This window comes from Pelodiscus sinensis, chromosome 2 (genome assembly GCF_052426305.1).
Source record: "Pelodiscus sinensis isolate ZL-2025 chromosome 2, ASM5242630v1, whole genome shotgun sequence".
Classification (NCBI taxonomy): Eukaryota; Metazoa; Chordata; order Testudines; family Trionychidae; genus Pelodiscus; species Pelodiscus sinensis.
Genome location: NC_143053.1, coordinates 164,483,093 through 164,510,768, shown reverse-complemented (window position 1 = coordinate 164,510,768; position 27,676 = coordinate 164,483,093). Strand labels below are relative to the sequence as shown.

Sequence of the window (27,676 nt, the reverse complement as noted above, 5' to 3'; positions counted from 1 at the left end):
TATGGAAATGGGGGTGCCAATCACGCATTCTGCCTAGGGCACCAGTTGCCGGCAGCTCTCCTCAAGCCACTCCTGTGTCTGTATCTGTGTGCCAGTCTGCAAGTCTGTTTGTTCAAGAACTCCTAAACAGTAAGAGCTAGGGCCACCAAATTTGGTATGCAGCTTCTTCTTCTCCTAATTTAAAGCAAGGTCAGGATAACCAGAAGCCCTGGGAAAAGGACTGTTTTCTCCAACATGCAAATGGAGGAATTGCTGCTGTTTGCAGGGATATGATATGAGAGTGGTCGCTGAAGGCAGTAAGCCCACAGGGGCGAGGTATCCTGCAGAGTGTCTATGGGGGAGGGTGGGGGGAAGAAGGGAGGGAGCAGTCATACCACTTAGGGAGTGGTCAGCAGGGTTTGGTGTCTGCCATCTTGCTTGCCAGCACACCAAATAAATAACCCCTGTCTCCAAACCTTTTCCCCCCTCACAGCCCTTGCCTGCAGCCTCCTCCCTGCACAGGGTGAAGGCTGAGGGTGTGGGCACTGCTGAAGGATAGGGCCAACCCATCAAGCTTTGGATCCCCGGACAGGCTGCAGGCAACAGAGGAAAGGGAAACGAAGAGGCTCTGGAGAGCACACCTCTTTCCCCCAGAGCCTGCCCCCCCCCCCCTTGGACAACCTGCAGGCTGTGGAGGAAAGAGGTGTGCAACTTGGAAGTAGTCCCCAAAGCTTGCCCCCATGCAGAGAGCCTGCAGGCCACAGAGGAGTGGGCCACTGGTGGCTAAGGCCATTCCTCAGAGCTGACTTACCTCTCGAGAAGAGTTGCCAACCATAGATTATGGCCCCAACTTCACAGGAGGAGCTGCCAGCTGGGAAGAAGAGCCCCGACCTCCTGAGATGAGCCACCACACAGCAGTGCCACTGGTTCCCTGGGAGACTCTGGTAAGCTCCACCCTCTGGCTTCCCAGCATCCTGCCCTGGGTCCCCTGCCCTAAGCCTTGCACCTCCCACTTTCTGCCCTCATTCCTGTATCTCCACCCCATGCCTGAGGCTCCACATACCCAATCCGCTGCTCTGAGCCCACCTCTCTCATTCCCTTGCCCTATACAATCATGTAAATAAAGCATGTATATTTTCCTTATAATTTACAATAACAAACCCAAAACATTACTACAGTTAAAAACCTGAGCAATGCCCGGTACATCTGCTAATATCCCTTGAAATTATGTCAAACAGTACTAAAAAGTGCACATGATTTTAAGTATATGCCCACTTTTGAAACTGCATAGGGTAGTTTAACTGCATAGTCAGAGAAATTCAATTAGGTAGCAATCTTGTACTAAATTCCTACAACCCTTTATCCAGTTAGGATGAGTAAAATTACTCACAGATGACCTTTGTTTTTCATATAAAAAGGAAATATATCAGGGATGTGAATCACCTTGCAGGCATGTAGGAAATGCTAACCATAAATGTATGTAAACAACCAAAAAATTTAATGATCAAGTAAAATATTGTAAGCAATTTAGTGTATAAAAACACAAATTTGAGAGAGAGAGAGAAGGTTAGAACAGAAGTAAAGCTGTGATCTGTTTACCTAGGCCGGTGATGGATTAACTTTTACCTTTCCATGTTGCACTCTCTTTTCTTCAACTAATAAAATTGATTAAGCCTGGGTTACGAAGCCCTCATAAGTAATATAAATGGAATCCTAACAAATTCTCTAACTCTAGTTTCCACTTTACTAATGAAGTAATTCTATAATAAGAATGTTTCCTATTTTATCTTATTTTTATTGTGGTGTCATCATCAAGGTCTCCAAACTCTTTATAACCCAATAGTTATTTTCTTTTTTATGTTTCTCCCTGTTTTTGTCAGTTTTTTTTTAAATGTGTCCATTTTATTTTTTAAAACTCATTAAAATTTTCTACAATGACAATGGAAAGTGTCACAGCTAGTAAGAATGGGCTATCAAATCCATTATGCATTCAAATAATATTATTAAAAATAAACACTCAGAGGCTGCTACCTCAGACACAGAGGCTGTTGCTTTGTGCATCCCCACTAATGACTCACTTTTGGCTATCACTTCGTGTTTGAAAAATTAAATAAGATTTGTACAAGAGATATCAGGCTTTCTGAATTTTCATTTACTTGTATTTTGAAATTTATAATATGAAAAGGATCCAAAGGACAATAGCCTGACTGAACAGATAGCAATAGCAGCACATTGCACAGGTTAGATCTCTCTGGTCCAGCACCCTCAGGATCTCAGTGGTCCTGAACCATGGAGTTTGCTTGATCAGAGGAGGCCAGGGCTCCCCTCCCAGATGCTGGCCCTGCTTCTGGATGCCAGCCACTGGACTTTACTCCTGGCCCTGGCCAGGGATGCGCTTTCCACTGCTGGCCCCATTGTCCCCGACTCTGCAGGACATGTTTAAATTTAAGCATTCGAATAGTTCCACGGAATCCAGTGGAACTACTCATGAAGATAAATTTAAGCGTATATTTAAGTCTTTATGGAACTGGGGTCATATATCATTTTTGATTTTGCTTTATTTTCTATAAATAATGCATCTCTAATGCCACATTATGTTCATTGGTCTAGATCTGCTTTTAGCTGAAATTCACAAAAACTAGTGGACATTAACAGGTACTTCCATGTGTATTTACCTTTTCTATGTCCCACTGAATACAAAATTCTCCTTTACTACCCTGGTTGATAGTTCAGTCAGCCACTGAGTGGGGTTTTTTAGCTGTTGCTGTTGTATAGTTTTCTTAAAATTTCTCTTTGCTACAGTTAAATATTGTAAATCCAATTTTTTTAAAAAAGTTACATGCACCCTCTGTGTGTGTGTAACGATCCTTCTTTTGAGGGATCATTATGGCTGCTTTAGCAAGCAAATTAATTAGCTATGCCGAAGTAGTACTTTGGTTTTTAAACAATTGTTTTTCATTTTAAGAGAGCAAAGAAAGTTTTTTTTGTTCAAGATCAGAAGAGAAAGCCCTATCAGTGTAGGATTAAGGAGTGCTTTTTTCATCTCATTTGATAGAATTTTAAATCACTGCTGTGATTTCAAGTATCTAGTACCTTTCTAATGTCCACACTGAATAAATCTATTGAGGATTAGCATAGGGCATGCCTTCCACTTTCCAAATAGCAAAGCACACAAAGAAAATGACCAGCACAAATCATATTCAAATTTAGTCTTGTGGAAGCATTAACTCCTTTATTTTTTTAAAGGCAAATCCTTCAGTCTTTTCTCAAACTTGACTCTCTAAACCACCGACATTTTGAGGAGTGTACCCTGAAAAAGATTGTAGGATTTACTATCAAAGTCAGACAAGTCTTTTGAAGAGTTTCACAGTCTTCAAGTACCAGAGAAACTATTTATCCAAGCTCTCAAACAAAAACACAGCCTCATTGTACTTGTTGATGGTAGGTTTATCACTGCATATTTGTATTGAACCTTGCTTGCCTGCCATGAATAGAACAGCCCGCGGGTAGTGTATGCTCCAATTAACTATATTCTCACAATATTCCTGACACATTTTTTTTTCTTAAAAACTGCTTTAAAAATAACTTTCCTTGGTGGGTTCTTTTAACTCGTATGTTTCTAGTTCAGTTGTTAGAAAATGTACACCATCTGAGCAAATGCTCTGAATTCTCAGGCAGCAATGTGTGGAGCAGAGCTGCTACTATGGTGTATGGGTTTGGTAGTAATAATGGGTGTGGGTCTCTACATTTGTCAATAGTTGACCAGGTTGACTTTAGCTCTGGAAAAGGATGTTGTGTGATATGACTCCTGTCCTGAAGGAAGTGGGCAGTATATGAAAGATAGCACTCATGTTCGAATGCAGGGTATCAATATGATTTATGTGATCCAGTTTCTTTTTCCCCTCTGTCAAGAGGCAGATACAAAGATTACACTCAGGATATGACTACACTACAGAGTTTTTATGGGAAAATGGCCATTTTTCTGAAAAAACTTCAATTACATCCACATTGCAATTGTGTTCTTTTGAAAGAAAATCGAAAGAATAAAGGTTTTTTTCCAGCATTGGTAATCCTCTTTCTACGAGGAAGAGGCCTTTTTCTGAAAGAGCTCTCTTGGAAAAAGGCATGTGTGGATGGGTCTTAGTCTCCTTCCTGGGTAGGGTTTTTTTTTCACCCTGTGACTCTTACCCGTTGATTAGTTATTAGTCCATTGTGTCCATCTATGGTGATTGAGTTACTCACTCTGCGTAGTCCACGGCCAACCCCGTGCAGGAAGGGTAGGGAGACCTGGGCCCACCCTCACTCCAGGTCTCAGCCCAGAACCCTAAGAACAGGGTCGACGACCTCCTGTTCGGTAGGTGGGGCTGTGCCCGCAACTCACTGACCCGCGGGATTTCCTCCACCCAGTCCTGGGTTTCTTCCTACCCTTTTGCTGGTCTCCGGAGTGCCGCTCACCTCTGGTGACTCCAGTCGTCTCCCGCCAGTGGAGTCCATCCATCAACCCCCTCGCCAGTCTGGTCCAAACCTGGGCGTGGGGGTTGTCTCACCAAAGTCACCTTCCTCTTTCTCCAGCCTGTCCTCCTCTCCTCGAAGGGGCCGCCTGCTTTTCAAAGGTGGCACCCTCTCACTGGGACGCCGGTGCAGGTGCTGTCCTGCTGGCCAGCAAGATGGTGCAGGGTACTACTGTGCAGGTGGCCGCAGCAGCTGCAGAGCAGTCCTGGCATGGCTGCCCGAGCGCTGTGGTGCCAGAGCAGAGCATGGCGTCAGTGCAATGTACAGGGGTTTGCCCTTGCCGGACTTCCAACACCTCATCACCCCCCCTTTAAGTCTCCTTCTTTTCCTCTTACAGCTTCCTCTTCCTCCCTCACTTACGAGAAGAAGTCCTCGTTAGTGTGTTTCTTGCCAGTTCAGTGCATTACCTCATATTTGTATGGCTGCAATGCCAAGTACCACCTCATCACTCATGGGTTTACCTCCTTCAGTGATTGTAGCCACTTTAACCGGGCATGATCTGTCACCAATTGAAACGAACTTCCTAGAAGATAGTATCGCAGGGATTCTATCCCCCATTTCACCGCCACTGCTTCTTTCTCCACCGTTGCGTATACCTACTCCCTAGGAAACAATTTCCGGCTTAGATAAAGTATAGGGTGTTCTTCCCCCTTACTCTCCTGTGCCAGAACAGTCCCTAGTCTGATGGCCAAGATGTCTGTTTGTATTAGAAAATCCTTAGAGAAATCGTGCTGGGCCAGTACTGCTGCCCTCATTAAACAGGTTTTTAGTTTATGAAAAGCCCTCTCACGCTGTCCTGACCATTTTACCCTTTTGGGTTGTGACGGCTTTGTCATATCCATGAGGGTGGTTGCGATAGTTGCGAAATTGGGTATAATTCTACAGTAGTACCCGGCTTGGCTCCAAAACTGCCAGATCCGTTTTTTTGTCGTGGTGCTTTATATTCTTCTAGGGCCTGTACCTTACTAATCAGGGCTTTCAATTTCCCCCTTCCCACTGTATCCCAAGTATGTAACTTCCTACTGTCCTATGCAACATTTTATGGGATATCCTGTTAAACCTGCCTCCTTTAACAATTGTAGTACCACCCCCAGCTGCTGCTATATACCACGATTTTGTCAATATAGGCTGTTGCATACAAATGATGTTCATGAAGCACCTGGTCCATTAACCTCTGGAAGGTCGCTGCTGCCCCGTGTAACCCGAAGGACATGGTTTTAAACTGGAATAACCCAAAGGGAGTGGAAAAGGCATTCTTTTCTTTGGAGGCTTGTGTTAAGGGGATTTTCCAGTACCCCTTTGTTAAGTCCAATGTTGATATATATTGGGCCCTCCCCAGTCTCTCCAGTAACTCATCTATCTGGGGCATAGGGTAGGCATTAAAGCGGGAATTGAGTTAACTTTCCTAAAATCTACACAGAAGCGGACCGATCCATCTGATTTAGGCACCAGCACTATTGAGCTTCTCCAATCACTACAAGATTCCTCAATCACATCCAACCATAACATGTCTTGTACTTCTGATCTGTCTCCCACATTTTTCGGGGTAACGGGCACACCAGATAACATACTTCTGCTGCAGGGTGGTGGCGACATGGTGACTCACCGCCATGGTCCATCCAGGTACTGAGGATAGGACAGTGGTGTATGCTTTGGTGGCTCTCGCAATATCCTCACGTTGAGCCAGCATTAGATCTTCTCCCATCTTCACCCTTGAGTCCTTACCCACATTCTCCACCAACTCTAGGTAGCTCTGTCTCAGTGTGGAAGCCAACTGGATATAAAAATATTCACTAATGACAGTCGAGAAATTTGCTAATGGCAGTTGAAGTATAGTGTTTAAGGCAGTACTGTAACATGTAGTATGTGAGCAATAGAGCAATTAACGCATTTTTTCTATACAGCTTTTGTTCACTTTTCTATATAATCAGTGCAAATTTAACAGGCTCTCTGGTCACCCAATTAAATATTTTCTTCATCTGTCCGCTGTTCCTCATGTCTTCTCAGTCTTAACTTTTCATTTAAGGAAAAGCTTCCAATTAACAAGTCCATGAGCTAGTGAAGTAGGTTTTACATATGGCCATAAGCAAATAAACATGAACAACTATATTCTAGTACAGGTTATTTGAAATAAAAAGTTTCAGGCCACCTTGAAATAAATAAGTGGCTTGTCATCTACAGTTGTTCCTTTATGTAAGGGTTTAATTATTGACATTTACCATGTCTTAATACAGATGAATGGCATTACATAAAATTGGCATCTTGTGAGTGTCATAGATCCACAAATGAATGACAGGACACAGATGAGTATTGTTTCACCTGAATTCTGACTGACGCTACCCTTGGATGTAGACAAGGTTTTTGAGCTGATTTTTATCTGTTTTTCTGGGTTTGTTGTGAATACTTTTGGTTGGCCAGGAGTAGAAGTACAGTATTGTATAGACATCAGTCAACATTTTTAAACTTGTATATTTAAAGTTAGGAATCTGAGTCTCCGTTTAGGTATTTACATGAAAGTGTCCTGTTTTTCAGGGTTTCTAGAAGGTCTGAGGTAGAAGGTGGTCTTTGGGCTATATCCATAGACTTCAGTCTCTGGACTTAACAATCTTTCCTCTCAATAGACTTCCGTGAATGTTGTTCATATTCAACAGGTTTGAAAATCAAACTTTTGTATGTAAGTGTCTAAATATTGATTTAGGTGCCTATTTTTTTCAAGTATGCCATCCAGGATTTTTAAAAAAATGCTGATGACATGTTCTTTGTTTTTTACGTGACCTAGTTCTGTTTTTCCGAATGTGGATTATAAGCACTTTTTTAAAATTCAGATCCTTATGAGATATCTTGAGTTGGACACACAGAATCTGAGGCACCTAAAATCACTGTAGTCACTTTTGAAAATCTTGATCCCTAATCTAACCATTTTAACTATTATTACTTACTACTATTATTACTTAATACCCAGGCACCAGGTCGATGTTCCTTTTTACTAGAGTCATCTTTATCTCATCTTTCTCTCACTCATTCTTCCCTATTGCTAGGGTTGCAGTAGTATTCTGTTTCTTCACTGTAACATTATCATTAGAAGGCAAATATGTGTTGTGAATATTTTTCTTTTCATCGACTTACATTTAAGGGAAAATAAAGATGTGGAATAAGAAGTAGAAAAGCATAAGCTGCATTGTGAAGAAAAAAATATTGTAAAAGTGGAAAGCTGAGACTACTGTTACTAATTTGCTTGTTTGCCACCATTAAAAAAAATCTATAGCCCAAATCGTCAGTCGATGTAAATCTGATTAATTCTTCTGAAGCTGTATTAGTTTTTTTCTGCTCCTTTGCTCATATGTCTTTTCAACAATAGAGAAATTGCTGATTGCTCAAGGGGAACAGTGAAACTGACTATATACAAAGAAAAAACTTACATACAAAGCAAAAAAGAAAAAAGAAAAAGAAATATGTGTTACTATCAGTCATTTTCATCTTTGGTGTGACTTGTAAGTATAGAAGCTATAAAATTCTCAAAGAGAAATGTGATTTTCAAGTTGACAGTATCACTTTACTTGAATTTTACATTTACAGTACTTAAATTCTCGAATTAAATGCTGTGTTAGGGAATTCTTTACAGTGATATATGCAGCTTAACAACTAGAGAGAGGAAGTTTACATAACTAGCTGTTTCGACACTGGGGGATATTTTGATAAATGTCACCTTAAATAGAAGAGGGAACAAGCAGGGACAATGCTATCATAAATAATGCCATATATATATATATTGCTTCTCATTCTGTGTATCATACAGTCACTCATTCAACCTAAGAAGCAATAGTTTCCTCTATAAATCTAATTCACACTGTGTATATGTAGCTATATGTTAGACTTGATACACAATACTTAAATTGTATATTCAAAACCTCATATATTTTGGCTTAGTAAATAAACTTAAGTAAAATATGCACAGCAGAAATTTGTCTATTTGGTTTACTATGTATAGCTGGAAGCAGGTAAAGGCTGTTAGGGAGTGCTCAGATATTTCTGGTGTTAACCCAAGACCTATCGGAAAGTGATTCCATAAAAAGAATGATTTACTTTTACTGCTGACACATTCATTCTAGCACAAAGTCCTTGGTTTATCACACGTCTAGATACAAAACATTTTCCCACCTTTTATCTATAGCAGTCAATGACTTGTTTTAAAACCCAGGGTCTAATGAATTTGGAGGGAGTAGCATACAAAAATCCACTTAAATTCTCATTGAAATTCAAGTGAGTGTTAGGAGCTGGAATGTAGGCGGTTTTGCCTTGTGGTCAGGGCAAAAGTCATGTCCACTGAGCAAAGCAGTCATTCATGTCAAAATGGAAGCTGGAATCAAAGCCAGTGTTAACTGTCAAGTAGCAGAGCCAGAGGGCTTAAACTAGAGTCAGTGCTAGGAATCAAATCTGAAGATCAGAGCCAGGGGCAGGTTCAAATGCCAGGGCAAAAGGTTGGGCAGGAGGGTGTCAGAATGCAGAGCCAGGATTGCCCAGAGAGGCAAAAATAAGATGCAGAACAGGAATCAGGAGCAGAGTTGGATCAGGACACAAGCAAGAGCAGGGTCTAATATGGCAGCAGCAGTAAGTCTGTATAAATGCTTAGCCCATCTGGTCCTGGCTTATATAGCTGGTGTGAACCAATCAGGTGACCAGAGGTTGTGAGTGTTCAGATAGAATGCACTAACCTTCTAGTTTTTGTAGGATGCTGCTTTGCTCAGTGGATATGTTAGTGGTCCAAAGTCCCTACAGTCCTGGATTCTAAATTTCCACCTTCAGATCTTGTCAGGGTTGATCTCCATTCTGGCACTCTGAGTGCAGAAGGTGGGGAAATATACTTTACCACTATAGGCACTGTTTACAAAATCTTCCCCCAGAATCACAAATGCACTGATTTGGGGAGAGGGAAGGGTAGCTGCCACTATCAAGTGATTTTTATACCTAAAATCCAGGGTGAACACTTGAATTCTCACCCCAAGGCACCCCAAGCTCTTTTGACACAGAGAGCTTGAAAAACATAAGAGAAAAACAAGCTGCAGTCTCTGGTAGCTGACCTCTATTCTGTGGCATTGAGACACAGACAGACCTCCTGTACTTTTCAGGACACAAGAATCAATTTATCACCTTAAAAAAAGTGATTTTTTATTACAAAACAAAAGATATACTTGACAAAGCATACTTGGTTGTTAGATGTTACAGAGCAACTGAGGAAAACAAATTACAACACAGAGAAAATTTCTGGCACAATGCTTAGATGGTAAATGGGGAGCGGAGGCATAGATTCACACAGAGCAGTTCAAACCAAAACACAAAAGAAAAAGAAAACACCCTGATCATGACTAGATTCACTTTTTCCCTTTACTTACTCCTAGTCTTTTCTTGGTTCTGTTCACTTTCATGCCCCAAATTCCTTTGAGGTATAGTAGTCCTGCCTGGGTATAAATCATTCTGTGTGTCTCAGCTCTTGGTTTAACTCTCCCCCACAAAAAAAGCAGGCAAGGTATCTATATCCAATTCAAATTTCAGCACTTTATTCCTATTGATTCTCCTGGCTTCCTGTCAACCCCCTTGTTAGTTATCTGAGTTTAACCCCTTAGTCACTAGGTGCTAGCCAGTACTAGTCCTATCCATTACTCTGAGTAAGGGTTATAAAATTTGTCATACTGACAGGTTACAAGATTATATAATTTAACCTGTACAATTGGTTGAATCCTAATAAAAATGAATAATTATTTTCTAATTGTTGAAAATCATTAGTGAGTAATATATTTGATGCCTAGTATTATACCAGCTAAAAATACCTGGAATAATTTGAGAGTTGATGGAAAAATGTTTGAAACTCTTCACAATTTCTTTTTTTTTTTTTTTTTTTTTGTCCAGAACTGCTAACTAAAATTTAGGTTTCTTTATTAAAATGGAAACCTACTATGCTACAACACAGTCTGCAGGTTTGGGAGAAAAATCTAATGGATATTTGTACCTTTTTCCTCTTGAAGACAGATATATTTTACTATATTTTGAGCCTCCCAGGCAAGGAAAACTGGGAAAATCAAAGGTTGTGTCATTCCATGTCTAACTGAATTTGACTCTTCCATTTAGCAAATTTAACTTGTATTGTACCAACCCTTAAACAAGCATTTTCATGTAAACAGTCAAGACATTTCCCCTTGATATTGAACTCCAGTGAATCTTATAAAGTTTACTTATATAAGATTGAAAAGTGATATGGGACTTTAAAATAAACATTGTAGTGGACCTTCAGTAGCTTTGCAGTACTAATAGATCTGTGTTCTGTAACATACATCATAACAGAACTAAATACCATGATTTCAAAAAGAGGAAGTTTATAGCACTTTCCTTAATCCTTTTGTTTATTTGGTTATTTTCACCTGAACATTCACAAGTCCCCAACTTACTCAGTCTATGGTTCATTTGAATCTTTCTTACTTACCTAGTGTGTCTTAGAGGAAGCCGTTAATAATGAAGTCTTTTCATCCCTTTAAACCTTTTATAATGATGTTGTTTGAGGTGCAATCTTTGATGTAATCAGAAGTGCAAATTTCATATCACTCTGGGACTATAAAAATGAAGTTTTGTTGTAAGTGATTCCAGCATGGTCAAAATATAGCACCAATTCCTTAAATTGTTATTCTGTGTTTAAATGGGTAACACGTGCATGGACTCAAAATGAATCAACAACTATGTGTCCAATCAAAATGTCAGTTTTAAATGTCAGATACAAAATTGATGAAAATCAACATAGTAAATGGAGCTATGTCAGTTTACAGAAGCTAAGAGTCAAGCTACTAAATACACATAATAAACTGGTCACAAACATCTAAATATTATGTATGTATTTATTTAATTATGCATATTGCAGAAGCACCTAAAGCCCTAAATAGAATGAGGGCAACACTGTGCTAGCTATGGTACAAACACATATGTAAACTTGCCGAGGCCCGGAAGAGCTGACACTTCCATTTAGCAGAAGGCCAGCTACAGATCAAGAGATATTATTGTAATTAATCAGTAATAATATTGAATAACGAATAAACTAGAGAAAAATCATTCTTTTAGGCAAACTGAATGCTTGGAAGGGAGAGAGGAAATCAATTAAACTGGAGCTGGTGAATAATTCAAAATTAACAATTCAGTCAGTAGTTCTGCTTTCCCCATGCTGTGCTAAACACAAGAAAGTTGTGCCTATCTCATTTGGGAAAGTTGAGCTTCTTCGTAGACTTGGCATTCCAGAGACATGTATACTAAAGTTTCTCACAGTATTGAATCTAAGGGTATGTCTAGACTACAGGGTTTTGTCGACAGAAGCTTTGTCAACAGTATCTGTCGACAAAACTTCTGTCAACAAAGCGTCTAGACTACATTCAGTTCTGTCGACAAAGCAAGCTGCTCTGTCGACAAAACCCTGTAGACTAGACACAACCCTAGATGCAATAACACCTTCTGTCGACAGAACTCTGTTGACAAAAGGCGTTATGCCTCGTAAAATGAGGTTTACCAGCGTCAACAAAACTGCTGAGTTCTGTCGATGTTATGGCGACAGAATTCAGCGGTAGTGTAGACGCAGGTATAGTTTTGTCGACAAAAGTCTACTTTTGTCGACAAAACTCTGTAGTCTAGAGACACCCTTAAAGACTGGTGTGACTAATTAAGTATAATTTTAAAAAATAGTGCTGTGCTATCTTTTGAAGATGATGTTTCTAAAGTAGGTTGATTCACCAAAGCAGGAGCAGCAGCAGCGGTAGAAAGCCAGCAAGAAGTATTGCTGTAGGAATTGGAAAGGGAAGATAACATGTTTGTTAATGATGAAATATATCTCACCAGTCAGCCCTGTGAATAGCTCGAGCAGCTTTAATCACATCAATGAACAATTACACTTCAGTAAAACTGTATGTGTGAGAAAATGTTTACTGACAGGAGCTCGCAGACTGCTCAAGAAGATTTTCTAGCATCCCATCAAAGAGATGTCAATAAGAATTTTGATCAAGTTAAATGTCGTAAGGTCTTCAGAGTTAAGACTGTATATTATACTCTGTACCAATGTAACATATGATATAACTTTTCCCATTGATCATTTGATTCAAATCCAAGTCCAATCATGCTATAGTTTAAGAATATGCTAAAGATAACTTGTAGAGTGTAGGGAAGAAAGGAGAATTTGAATTTAAATGTTGAATAGTCTTAAAGTCTAGACTCAAGTCTTAGAAGGTGCCTCAGAAAAATGATAGAATATTTTGATAGCAGAATTGGGTGGAATAGACACAAACAAAAATAAGATATCCAAATCCTGAAAGAATGTGTATAGCTCAACAGTACAGCCATTTTCTTTCTGTTTTCATGGAGCTGTAAACAGTGACTATAAATTTCATTCAGTTATTAAATACATTAATGTGTTAATGCACTGTCTAGCTCATTATTTTGTGGTTTATTTATTCACAACAAGTAAATTGAGGGAAAATGTTGCCCCATGTGATACAGTTTCTTTCTCGCCCTGTATCTATTTCCATTAGGTAATGAACAAGCTCAGCAGATGAAATAAGAACTGAGAACATGGGAGTCATTTGTGTCCTTTTCTATTGAGCTTGAGCTTTTGATTTCCTTTTTCATATTTAATGAACACATTATTACAGACTAGCTGTTTGCAAATAAATCATGTTCTGTACTGTACCTTGCTTCAGAACATGAGTGAATGGTTTGCCATTTCCAATAAACACAAATAGAAAATGAGATGTTGCATTATGAGGAACCATCCTGGAAAAAGGAATTAAAAAGATCATGTTGGATCTCTGACGTATATCTTTATCAGGATAAACTACTCATTTATTGGAAACAAAGGGTAACAGCTTTTCAGAATACCTAACATTAATATTGCTTTTAACAGAAATGATTAATTTTGCCCTGTCATGGCTAAAAAACAGTAGATAGCTATATGGAATATTTTCTTGTTCCCTCCCAGTGCATGTGATTGCAAAATACGTGAATACCAGGCACTAAGTGTTTAAATAAGAAATCGTTTGTAATGCTCATATTCATAAATTCTATTATATAAAATATTACTGTAAACCTTTTGTCTACTTTGCAAATACTGTTGTGTAACAGTCTGGTAATTACAAAATAAATCATGATTATTTCAGAATGTTTTAGCAGCCACACATTTAGGAAAATATGACAAGTGAGTGTCATAAAGAGATGGCATTTGGGCAGGCAGGACCAGGATGATGGTAAGAAAAATCATACAATTGATAAATGCACAATGTGTGTCTCAGAATCTAAGCGTGGACTTCAGGTATGTTTTCTTTCCTCCCCTTCACATCTGGTAGCCTTCATGACTTCATCTCTTTTGGGATAAATTTCAATATGGTGCAAATATTAGCTACAGGAATAGTTTGAGGTGGCCCCAGGCCCCATTGACTTACAATGGTATAAAACTAAAATATCTATACTGCAGCAAGTGGGGATTTTTTTTAAAGGAGGCCCACAATGCTATTTAATAGAATGCACCATGCATGCCAAGAATTCTGGTATAGGAAAGGTGCAATTTTAAGGCTTCCAAACTTGTAATTTTCCTAATTAAAGAATTAGGAAAATTTGTATCCTTGTATAATATTACAAGAGTAGTCTGAGAGCAATCAGACTTCACTGAACACATATGAGGTCCATACTCTCTGTAGTCTGATGGCTTAAGACAATCTCAGTGATGCCAAGGTAGTTCTTCAGTAACTGAGGACAGAAAGAATCATATATTATCTTGTAATTATAGGAATTATATGGTAGTGCTGTCTAAATACCCTGACATGTCATGGTAATTATCCTAACATTAAATAGTCAACTGTGACCACACAGAGAGCACACATCATTACCATAGTTCTACACAGTGGAGCTCTTAAATGGAATTATTGTGCGATTTGCAGAGGCACTGAATTATCATCCAAATCCACGTGTAACCTCCCAGCGTAGTACTGTTGAAGAGAATATTGCTAAAGAGAAAAGTACTAGCATGTTTTATTTGTATTGAATGATTTTAAAAGACATATGATAACAAGAGGCCAATCCAACAGACACTTAGACCCATTGATCACTTGCTTTAGTAAAATTAAGTTGTGTGTATCCCTGTAAATAAAGATAGATTAAGTAGTTACAGTATCTGTACATGCGTACCTGTCTCTTTTATGGATAATATATCATGAATCCATAAGCCATTGAGAAGCTTAACATGGTGTTATTAATGTACACACTATTCATTAGATAAGGTATTAGTCTTGTAAGTTACTTTTACCCTCTTAAGGTTCATAATTATTTCAGATGAGCTCTGAGACAGAAGTTGGGTGAACAGGACAGCTGAATCAAGCTTTAAACAACACAGTGCTTGCTCTGCAGTTTCTATACACGTTATAGCACTGTGTGTCAAACTTAGGCCAGGTCTACACTAAAAAAGTTAGATCAACCCAGCTACATTGTTCAAGGGAGTACAAAATCCACACTCCCGTGTAACATAGCAAAATTGACCTACCCCCCCGGCTTCATCACAAAGTCAATGCTCCTCTATCAGGGTAAATACGGCTCTAGTAGCCTCCTCCCAAAGTCAATGCCACTCTATCAGGATAAATATGGCTTTTTAGACATAGCCGCCAGGAGAAGCCTCTCCTGGGTCAGGGGTTGGTTGTCCAGGGTGGGGAAAAAGGTGGTAGGGGGACCCGGGCCGCCCTCCTCCACCGGGTCCCAGCCCAGGGCTCTTTAGGCAGGGACTATGGCTCTTGCCCGCTCGGCGGGGAATCTGGCCAATACTATCAGTCCTTTGCACTGGGCTGCTTCCTACCACCCACTGGTACCCCTGTAGTCCGCTGGCCTCCCAGATTGGTCCTTACTGGGGCTGGCCTTGGGGCTGCGGGCACTCCTGCCTCCCCGGGGGTAGCAGCTGCTGGCTCTGCTCCAGGGTCGGCCGCGAGCAGCGACTCAGGTCTCAGCTGCTGCAGAAACACTGGCACGACCTGGCCTACTCCTTACCTCTGAAACCTCCCTCGCTGCAGGGCTCCCTTTGCTTTTATACCTTGATTCTGCTGGGAGCATGCCCAGCAAGGCTGGAGGGGCGGGGCCTTGTCAGCCAGCTGGGCCTGGGCTGCTCCCTGTCCTTCAGTGCAGGGCCTGTCTGCCCCGTCACACCTCCTCCCTTCCCCTGGTGTAGTCACGACTAGATTGGTGGAAGAATTCTTCTGTTGAACTAGCTACCACCTTTTGGGGAAGTGGATAAAATACAGTGACCAGAAAACTATTGCTGTCATTGTCGTGAGTGTCTGCGCAAAGCGCTGCAGCCTTTCCAGTGAAGACACAGACATATTTTCCAACATCATAGATATAATAACTTTTCCCTGTATGTTGTTGAAAAATCTTAGTTAATTTCAATCTTTTGTGAATTGGGTGAGATCTAGGGTTTAATCTAAAAAGCCCATTGTAGTCAGTGGAAAGATTCCAATTGCATACCATTAATATTTGATCTGATACTTGGTGCTTAAATGTAACTGCTCCAGACATTAATGGGAAGTACATACAAGACACAAGAATAATACTGTTCAAGAAAAATACTACAGTATAATAGAAGGAAACTGATCTAACAAAGATACATAGAGGAGAATTCATGGCATTGTTTAAAGAACATTCTTTTAGTATATTAGAAATAAGTCTTTCCATTTGTAATAGCCATGATTTTTTTCCAGTGTCCATAACATTTATTATGAATGTTACACATGTTTAATCTTTTCTGCGGATGAGTATACATTCTAATAGAGGCTGAGTGATCAAGACAAACCAAGCCATTCTCCATAACGCTAAAAAGAAGAGTGTCATCTATGAAAATCTTAATTGTTGCTCACTTTGATTTTCAGAACTAATATATGTGGCTTCCACATGGATTGTCTACAAATAGATTTTGTGATGGTTTTCCAAAATTGCTTATTAGATGTAGAACGCTCAAGAAAATTGTAGATATATCTCTACTTAGAAACAAACACTTCGATCTGCTGGCAATTTTATGTTTTTAAAACAAGCAACAAAAATTAGGTTAGAGAGCTCCCTATAATATCTGACACAAACACCTGTTTCTATTTACTTCTTTGCTGACTGAAGATTTTCAAGGATACCATAACATTCTACATTTAACATATCATTGCACAGTATTCCCTACATCCTGTTTGAATTCCAACAGGTTTCTTACATTACAACTGGCTAATTTGCACTCCACATTTATTTATGAACTAATCCATACTCTAGAGTTCATAATTTATAAGAACAAGACCAGGGTGATAAATTTGGCTAAACTTACAATTAGTTAATATCTATTATAGTGAATTTGTAGGGAAAGGCATATTTTATAAAGAAAAAAGGATGTTTATAATGGTGCGTTCTCAGCTGCTATGCACTAGCCTTATACCATAGGCGGCTATACTCCAGTTAAATTTAACTATCACCCTCAAAAATGCATAGTCTACTGAGAACAGTTTCATTAGCCAAGTGACCACAATTTGTTGCTCTGGGCATCACACAGTAACGTTTCCAGATATAACTCAATCCTGTGAATCTACAAATCCCCGGGGCAGTCCCATGGGTGGCCTCAAATGCACCTGTGTGTGTGTTGATGGAGTATTTGTGTGCATGTTGTGCTGTGGCATGTTTGTCAGTCCTGGTGATGTGGCCAAAAAAATTGCACAACACTGTTTTTTAATATAATGAGTGATTAAAGGAAAGCTGGATCTCTATGAGATTGGCATTTGCACAAATTCAAACCACTTTATTCTCAAGATTTGATAATGACTGTGCATATTGAATGTTATTGGCCGCTTCAAACTTGCCTGTAAGAAAGGGGGCAGGTTTCTAATCTTCATTGCAATGCAGGTTAAACAGGTTTGATAGATCCTAGACTTAGAACACAAAGACTTTTTGCATCCATAAGCAAGATATAGACTTCATGCAGGATGCAGTGAGACCTATTTATCAAAGAACAGCAAGTTTGCAGTGACCATTTAAACTTGCATCTGTGGCCCACCTCTGATTTTGCACCTTGGTCTTCAGCCTAGAAACATTCAATCCCATAATATGGGCATCATCCCAAAAACCTTGGAGGGTGGGAATTAAATTCTACCACTTCTTCACAAGCAAGATAGCATTGTGATTACAGTTGTGGTCAAAGAACTCTTAACAGCCTTGATTCTGATATATGGGATAACAGGTCCTAATATCTAGTCAGTAGCTCAATAGAGGAGAACCATAGTGAGAATGTGTCCCTGCTGCTCACCTGAAGTTGTGTAGAAATGTGGCAAATGCCATAAACCAAAGCACATTCTTGCTCTAGCAACAGTGGGAAAATCATGCACCAGATTTTGCAGAACATCTGAAATACCAACCCCTTTGGCAAGAGCCAAAGTGCCTGTCAATCCAATCAAAAGCCTTTTTTATGATGATACAGTCCCCATAAAGTAGACTGTTAAATTTTTGGTGTAACTCAGTCAGAAGCTAAAAGGGAAGGACAGCATTCATTTTTGCCCACCGAGCTGTGAAACCTGATTGCTAAAAATGGTTATTTATTTATTAAAATTATTTATTTATTAAAAGCTTTCAAAGTTGACTGAGATAACAAACAGAGGGGGTCGCACTTGAGCACTTCATAAAGAGTCTTCAGAAAGGAGCCCTTGTCCAAATTTAAGGAGCGTTGACCTATTTCAACATTGGACTGAACTGTAACACTGATCTGGCCACTGAACTTTTGGGAAATTCAGTTTCTGGATCTGAGCATTCTTATTTGTACCCCCTTCTAAGGAGAATGAAAATGATTTGGGGGTATCAATTGTCCTCCTACTGTGGGCATTTGTACAAATGTACACTTCCCCATTTTGCTTAGAATGCTGTTCATTTTGTTTTCAGGAGAAACCCATAACTAGAATAATGGGCATTGTGGGTCAGGATTGAGAGCACTGGCAGAAATATACAGTAAAACTTGTATAGCAACTGCCCTTGGTATAATAGTTCTGACAAAGGCTCTTATTCCCAGAGATGATTTACAGTTAAGCTTGAGAATATATAGTTCTTAATTATCAGCATTCCACAAGTGGTGTTATAGAATCTTAAAAAAAAAAAAAAAAAAAAACGCTGAGGATCTAGAAAATTAAGACTTAAGGATTCTTATTCTAACCTGTTTTCCCAATAGACTTCCCTTTGTGGGTTAGAGACACAGCAGGAGAGGGTCTGGATGGATTGTGGGAAGGTCCATGTATCTTCTGAAAATTATGCTACGAAAATTTCCAAAGATGTTGGAAAAGATCCAGAGGGTTGTCAGTAGGTAGTGTTCAGCTATTTTCTGTTTGCTACCAGTGTAATTTATAGCAGGGATTTTCAATCTTTTTCTTTCAAAGCCCCTCCCAATATGCCATAAAAATCCACAAGCCAGTGGGGCAAGGGAGGAAGCCTCACCTTTTGGATGTGGAGGCTTCCAACTTGGAGGGCTATGGTGGGCTCGGTATCCCTGTGGGATAGGGGACTCGTAGCTTTTGTTCTTTGGGGTAGAGGGGGCCAACTGAGGGCTAGAGACATTGGGGCTCAAGATAGCTTCTGCCAGGGTCTGGGCTTGTGCCCCGCAGGGGTATCCTAGGGGTGGGAGGCGATGCTGAGGGCTTCTGCCCCAGAGGTGTGTGCTGGAGATCTGAGCTTTAGCCTCCAGTGTGTGGGTCTGGATTCCATGCCACAGAGCTCAGGACGTCAAGCTTCAGTTGTTGGATGCCAGAGGTTCTGGCTCCCAGTGGTCCTGCTTGGCAAATCCCTGAAATTGCTCGTGGTCTTTCACTGGGCTCTGCCCCTCCAGTTGAGAAACCACTGAGGTGTAAGACCGAGTGGAAGAAGGAAATGCATTATGGGTGCACCTTGACATTTCACATCACTTTGACAGCTGAGAGTGAGGCTAGAAAGCAGGGAGCTGACTAGGCATAGGGAGGCTTCTCTGTAGCATCTTTGCACCCCCGCTCCTTTTCTCCTCTCTGAGGAAAGGAACAGATATAAAAATGCTGCTCAGATATGTGCTGTACTCTGCAGTCTCTGACCAGGCTGTGTAGAAGGATGGGAATGTGTAGAGTGGATGGATGTGCAGAAAGATGATTTAGGGGTTGTTTCAAGCCGCAGGATAACTATGGTTAGTTTCCAGCTCAGATATGGCCCAATCAAGCATCCACTGACATCAATTACAATCTTTCCATTAAAATCAGTTGGCACTGAATTAAGCCCATAGCTAAGGTGCTTGAGGTAGACTGCATACATTTTGATCTCAAATATCCTCTGAAATAAACTCATCAGCTGCTGGTCTGCAATGACTTCATTATATTGGTTTTCTTTACAGCACACAGATTCAAAATGTCTGCATAATTTTTGAGGTAGGGAAACAAAGTCTGTTTAGAAGTTTCAGAGGGATAGACGTGTTAGTCTCTAAGGTGCTGCAGAACTATTCGTTTATCAAGCTTTTTTCTATTATAGACTAACAAAACATATAGATGGTATGATGAATTCTTGGGTACAACCCACTTCTTCAGATGAAATCTGTTTAGCTTTCTATACTGTATTGAGTGCTGGAATTTTGTTAACACACCATTAACATGAAAGTACCCCACCCCCCTTTTCCTTGTACCATTAGCAGTTATAATGATCATTTCTACCCAGTAACAAGAAAGTTGGAAATATATAAGACCAGATCATTAGCTGATCTAAAGTTCAAGCTCCGGAGCTTACAAACATTTATGCCATCTAGGAGTCTGACCATAGTCAATTCTGTATTATATCATGCAAATTTCTTAAAAATGTCCCAAAAGCAATACAAAACAAAATAGGTGTCTCAAACATCATCATCGTGTAAAGAATCCTAGAATCAGTGTAGTGAAGGAACTTTATTTTTGAGGAAACACTGTGATTAAAGTGCTATGTGTTTCTCTTAACATTTGGATGCTTAGTACACTAGATGCTTAAACGGTGTATCAATATATGCTTAATCAACATGTCTGCATAGTTTAATCCTAATTGGTGATGAACATGTCGGTTAATAGAAATAGAATGGCTTGTTAATTCTGTAACTAAGCAAGAAGATGCACATTACTTGTGGTGCTGACTGTGTTTTGCTTTCACCAAAAGAGTACTGGGTGTCACACTGCTTGCTTTTCTGTTACACTGAGACCTGGTCTACACTAAAGAGGAAAGTCAACTTAAAATATTCTACTCTAGCTACGTTAATTATGTAGCTGGAGTCAAGGCATCTTAAATCATGTTTTGGCACCATCCACATGCTCCCATTGACTTCCCTTACTCCTCGTGAGGAGTAGGACTATCAGCACTGATGGGAGTGCCCTCTCTGAATTAACGGGTCTTCACTAGACCCACTAATTCAAACCCCAGAAGATCAACTGCAGCAGCATCGATCTTCTCCCTAGTGTAGATAAGCACCAAGAGAGCTCTGCCATTGACTGCAAAAGCTCTAGATGGAACTTATAGGATCTAAAAAGGACACCTTATTGACATTAAGATGGCATTTAAATCCAATGTTGAATGGGATTTGACATAAGTATTTCCTTAAGTTCTTCAGTGAAAGCTCTTCAAAGTGAAAAGTCCAAATGAATGCAAGTTGTAATACATATTCTTATTTATGCACATGAATGCAAAATGTTCTAAAGGAGCATTTGAAAATTACAACCCATTTGCCCATAGTGATCAACTTTTACTTTTGGTTTCTGGAGACTTTTTTTAGACAGATGAGCAGGTAAAGTATTATCTGTGTTTTTAATTACATTCAATCATTGTGGTAAAGGACAAGTGAGTATTTAATGATATTTCCAGCAATTCCATAAGAACAACCTACAGAGGGAGGCAAAAATACAGAAATGCTATTGCACAATGTTGCAGATGATAAAATGTCTATCCTGATTTCATTTGGAGCATAAAATGACTTGTAGGTTTGTTATATAGGACATTATTTACTAATGCATTTGGAGGGATGTATATGTTAATCAAAACTGGGGGGAAATTTTCAAAACATATTTATGAATATATTTGGTAAATTATCAGTCAGACTGGCCATATTCATATCTATTTTGATTGTTATTCAGAAGCATTCATGCCAGCAAGATTTGGGGAATAATCACTTTTTTTTTCAAGAAATATAAATTAATTCAATGACAAAGGGACATTCTATTTCAAGCAGAAATGGAAAGAGTTAACACATATTAGGATATCTAATCATGTAGTTAGTCAGAAGCAATATAATATTTAATCTTGGAGGAGTTAGATGACAAATCATGTGTTATAAATAGTGGATTATCAATAGCAAATATATGGCTTTTGCAGCAAAGTTAATGAGAAAGATTAGGCTAAGATACTGTAGTTTACAGAATAATTTGTCAAAAATGCTAATAAATACATAAAAATCCATACTCTTTGCAGATAGTTCACAAACAGAAAAATATGATAATTTTACAGGAATGTGATCCTGATCCCATCACAGGTTAGTTCTAAGTTTGATTAATATTGCAGGGAATCTGGTCTGATTTTATTACTACTGGGGAATTTTTGCAGTGTGATGTTTCATTGATAAAACTTCTCACACACGCATCTCTAGTGAATTTTCTGAGGGGCATAAAATGGATTACCAACAATCACTGGGAACTCTTCTTTTCTACTTTCAACCTTGGTTAGGCAAATACTTCTGAGCAGCACCATATTCAAGAGAAACCAATGGGAATTTGTAGGTTGTGCATCTTTGAAACTAATTTCTGATATCCCTATGAAAAAAATAAGCATTAAATAGATGCCCCTACCAGGTTGTTTCTTATATTACATTAAATTATAGCCTACAGAAAACCTATTTATAATTCCTATCACATTTATGTATTTATCCTGCTCAGATGGAATCCACAAATGTTATGTTTGCTTTTCTACTAGCCACAGTAATATATAATCACTAAGCAACAATGTTATTTACTTTTTCCCTGTAGGGGCTGATGTTATCAATTTTGATGGCCATGTTGTGTTACCGTACAGATTCAGGAACAAGAAAATGAAAACATTGAAAGATGTCATCACTCTGAAATTTAAAACCTCTGAAAGTGAAGGTGTAATATTCCATGGAGAAGGGCAACAAGGAGACTATATCACTTTGGAATTGAAAAAAGCCAAGTTGGTTCTTAATTTAAATCTAGGTATGCTTTTATGCTTGGTTGCTTACTCTTTAAAATCATTTTTGGTATATAATTTAAAATCAAATACCATTCTCCTTATTGTCTTCTTTTGTTTGTTGTCTGAAGAAGTACCTTGTAATCTGATAATTTGGAGAAAACGTGGAACCCTTTCTTGTATCTTTGAAAATGTGTATAGATTATGTCTTACTATGTATACAACATATCAGTAAAATGAAAATGGAGCCACAAGTAGAAACACGATAAAAACCAATGACAACTAGAAATTTACAGTTCCCAAATAAGTGAGAAAATAACTTTATCTCAGTATAAGGTATATGCCATGCTGGTTAGCTTTACACAGTAGCTTTACAGTAGAAATAAGTGGTGTTGTAGAGAGACAACTGGTCAGCGGTACTAGAGGAAAGGTCCAGATAATTTAGGAAAACCTTGGAAAACTTCAGAGAAAACAATAATGGCCTGAGAGAAGTCATGGGTTAATGCCAAGCTGAGGTTCAAGAAGACAGTGTTATAGAAAGCATAGCCAGGGGAGAGGTAGACTGAGGGCTCTGGACTGTAAATGTTTCAGGGCAAATACTGGCCCTACTAAAGTTAATGGTAGAAAAATATTTCACTCTGAATGTCTGATTTGATTTTTAGATGTGCGTGTGGCGAGGTAGGAAAGCTTTCAGGTCTCAGTAATCTAGTTTGTGTTGATAGAAACTATACCCCAAGCAATGTGAGAAGACTATTGGGGTACTTTGGGGAGCTACTTTTCACATGGATCCATCCTTTTTGTTGTTTTTAAAATAGGAACGTTAGTGGGTTGGCTTTTGTGGTGTATTCAGTAAATAATCCATCATATAATTAATTATTTGGAAGGCTTTATGAACACCCTAGATCAGTAGCAGGCAACCTGCAGCCCGAGGGCCTCATGCAGACCATCAGGGTTCTATGTGTGGCCAGAGAGACATTTTGTTTACATACAGGGTTGCCAGATTCTTCTGGTTTAGTAAAGTGATGCACACACAAAGCAAGGGAATGTGAAGTGAAGTGAGTGTTGACTGCACACAACATTGACGGTGTACGCTCTCTGCATCCAATCAAAGCACCGCTATAGTTCAATCGGCACACCCCCACAAATTCTAGGTACACAAGCATAGTTTGCAAAACTATCCTCTCCCAGGAGACCACCTTGGTTATGACAATCTTGCAGCCCACTGAAATGGAGAACCACTCATGCGGCCCACACCTTAGCTTGGTTGCTCATTGCTGCCCTAGATGGTGAGACTAAGAAGTGTAGGCTTTTTCATAAAAGCTGAGCATTAGAGGACCAGGGCAAGATACAGGCTCTGTCTGTATCCAGTTGCCTCATTAAAAGTCATCTATATATTCATTGATACAGAGTCCTGCCTCTTTCCTGCAGCAAGAGAAATTATAGGCTTTTGATCAGGTTGGTTCATAGGCTGAGTTATTTAAAATATTTTTGCTCATATGAGAAGGGCAGCATGCTTATGTTTTTACATTCATTTTTCCCTTAAGGATGAGGTTTCATGTAACTTTTCCCAGCTTCTCTTGCATTCATGTGAACAGTAAGTTAATCTATTCATGTATTATTTACAATGAATAGTAATTATTTCCACTACATTTTCTGTTCTGCTCCTTTCTTTAAAGACCAACAATGTAGGCAAATGCTGATGAGGACAGCACATCTTCCTGTAGCATTAATCTATTTTTAGCAAATTTCACTGAAATTATAACCCATTCATTTCTCAGTTTCATGAAATTTTTCAGCTCAGCCAGCTTGAATAATATATAATGGCATCCATACATTTGCTTGGCTGGGCTGTGATTATACACTTGCAGGAAATTGGGGAAGGAAAGATCTACTAAGACTCAAAGTCTCAGTTCCAATGATGTTTAATACTAAGAACATTTCAGCTTCATCAGTATGTTTAGATTATGTCTCATTCAAAATGTGCAAGATTGTGGCACAACACATTTCTGATTTTTTGTATTAGTCTCTTGTTGAATAAGAACAGGTCTACTCTGCTATCATTTTCCAATACACCTATCAGTCAGGAATGTGAAGAGGTGTCATACCTGACCAATGTATAAGTGTCCTGTTTGAATGCAATTATGCAATCAAGGTTATACCAGGCTTATGACAGTATAGCTTCTTTGCCTTCTGAGGCTGGAATAAGCTTTACCTGCAAAAAGCACAAATGTTCAGGTATAAGCTGCATCCACAGTGGAATGTTTCTCTGTCCTAGTATGTCAGTATAAGTACAAACCAGCATACCCTTCCATGTCTACACCTTCCCCAAAGTTATTCTATCACCAGACCTCAAGGGACAAATTCCTATCTGAGGGTATGTCTACACTACAGCACTAATTCGAACTAACTTAATTCAAATTACTTAATTCGAACTAAGCTAATTCGAACTAGTGCATCTAGACCTAAAAACTACTTCGAATTAGCATTTTGCTAATTCGAACTAGCATGTCCACATTGAGTGGACCCTGAACCAAAGTTAAGGCTGGCCGGAAACAGTGCCGGCAGGGCATCAAGTTAGGACTTAGCGTGTGGAGCTGCTGTCTCAGGCTAGCCGAGGGCTGTACTTAAAGGGACCCGACCCCACCCCAGACAGACAGTTCTCGGGGTTCCCCACTTCCTTGTCTACCTCGATGAGGTACAGCAAAGCAGTCCTGTCTTGAATTGCCCTGAGTGCCCACACTCGGCACATCACAGCACTCGGCCATCAGCCCAGCTGCACTTGCCGCACACTGCCATCGGGCGGGGGGGTCAATCGGGGGGCTGCAGGAGAGCTTCCACCCTGAGGAACCCATAGAGCCACCCCAGTCCTCCCCATTGGGGGCTCATACCCCATTCCTACCTCACCTCCTTCCACTTACCCCTCCCTAGCCCCCCTTCTTGATGTAAAAAATAAAGGATGCATGTGTTCAAAAATAGAAACTCTCTTTATTGAACAAAACTGGGGGGGGGGGGTGATTAACCGCTGGGGAGACTGGGAAAAGGAGGTGGGAGAGGGGAAGAAAGAGGGTGGGAGAGGGGAGGGGGAAACCTGGGAGGAAGGAGCTGGAAGGAAGAAGCCAGGGGAAGGAGGAGGGGAAGTATCAAACTATGGTATGCCATATCTTCAGTACTGTGTACAGATGTGATCTCCTCACCCCAGAAAAGATATTTTGGCTTTGGAAAGGGTTCTGAAAAGGGCAACTAAAATGATCAGGGGTTTGGAACAGATCCCATATGAAGAGAGGCTAAAGAGCCTGGGACTTTGCAGCTTAGAAAAGAGGAGACTTCGGGTATGTCTACACTACCACCCTAGTTCGAACTAGGGTGGTTAATGTAGTCAATTGAAGTTGCAAATGCAGCCCAGGATTTAAATATCCTGGGCTTCATTTGCATCTTGCCGGGTGCTGCCATTTTTAAATCCCCGGTAGTTCGAACTCCGTGCCCGCGGCTACACGCGGCACAGAGTAGGTAGTTCGAATTAGGCTTTCTAATTCAAGCTACCATTACTCCTCGTGAGTAGAAAGCCTAATTCGAACTACCTACTCCGTGCCGCATGTAGCCGCGGGCACGGAGTCCGAACTACCGGGGATTTAAAAATGGCGGTGCCCAGCAAGATGCAAATGAAACCAGGGATATTTAAATCCCGGGCTGCATTTGCAACTTCGATTGACTACGTTAACCACCCTAGTTCGAACTAGGGTGGTAGTGTAGACATACCCTGAGGGGGGATATGATAGAGGTCTATAAAAGAATTAGTGGTGTGGAGAGGGTGCATAAAGAAAAGTTCTTCATTAGTTCCCATAATAGAAGGACTAGAGGACACCAAATGAAATGAATGGGTAGAAGGCTTCAAACTAATAACAGAAAGTTCTTTTTCACAAAGCAAATAGTCAACCTGTGGAACTCCTTGCCACATGAGGATGTGAAGGCTAGAACTATAACAGAGTTTAAAGAGAAGTTAGATAAAGTCATGGAGGTTGGGTCCATGGAGTGGTATTAACCAGGGAGTAGAAATGGTGTCCCTGGCCTCTGTTTGTGGAAGGCTGGAGATGGATGGCATGAGACAAATGGCTTGGTCATTGTCTTTGGTCCATCCCCTCCGGGGTACCTAGTGTGGGCCGCTGTCAGCAGACAGGCTACTGGGCTAGATGGACCTTTGGTCTGACCCAGTACAGCCGTTCTTATGTTCTAAGCTCAGGGCTCAGGGTTGGGGGTCTCACTGGCCCACCTTGATTTTCATGCAAACCTGCTCCTGGGTTTGCATGTGGCCTTTGGTGGCCAGGCTGGCAGCTATCCTGACCTAGACGGCCACTTTCCTGTGCCTAGTGCGGAGGTCGTGGATGTTGGAGGCCTCCCCCCAAACATGGATGAGGTCCACGATCTCCGCACTAGACCAGGTGGGCGCCTGTCTCTTGCGACCCCGAGCAGGCTCCTGGGAGCCGCCAGCCTGGTCCCGGGAAGAGGCGGAGGGGTGGGTGGCAGCGGGTGGCTGGCTTGTGCTGTGCCAGGAGCAGGGTCTGCTGGCTGGGTGCTGGCAGGCTTGTACCTGGCACGGGTACCGTAGCCAGACCGTGCCCCTTTAAGGGCTCCGGGGCTGGAAGGGGGGCCGACGCGTTTCCCTGGTTGTGCCCAGAGTGGCCACCAAGGCAAGCTGGGAAGGGCTAGCCTCCCACTAGTTCGAATTAAGTGGCTACACAGCCCTTCGAATTAAGCACTCCGCTAGTTCGAATTAAGTTCGAACTAGCGGTTTGCCTGTGTAGCGCCTATCAAAGTTAATTCGAACTAATGGCTATTAGTTCAAATTAACTTTGTAATGTACACATACCCCGATATAAGTCAATGTAGTTCCATTCAAGCTGGGGATCTGGCCCCAAGTCTAAGTAGTGTAGTGAAAGTGACAGCTTTTCACTTTGTGCTA

At 40.4% G+C, this 27,676-nt stretch overlaps 1 protein-coding gene across 1 annotated transcript in view; it reads left to right on the top strand.

The window, feature by feature from the left end:
- The window catches only part of CNTNAP2 (contactin associated protein 2), a 1,659,707-nt gene that overhangs the window by 748,386 nt on the left and 883,645 nt on the right, over window positions 1-27,676 (top strand). Inside the window, exon 5 of the mRNA XM_075921713.2 lies at window positions 22,542-22,745. Coding sequence (XP_075777828.2) covers window positions 22,542-22,745 — 204 coding nt within the window. The remainder of the gene's footprint in view (window positions 1-22,541; window positions 22,746-27,676) is intronic.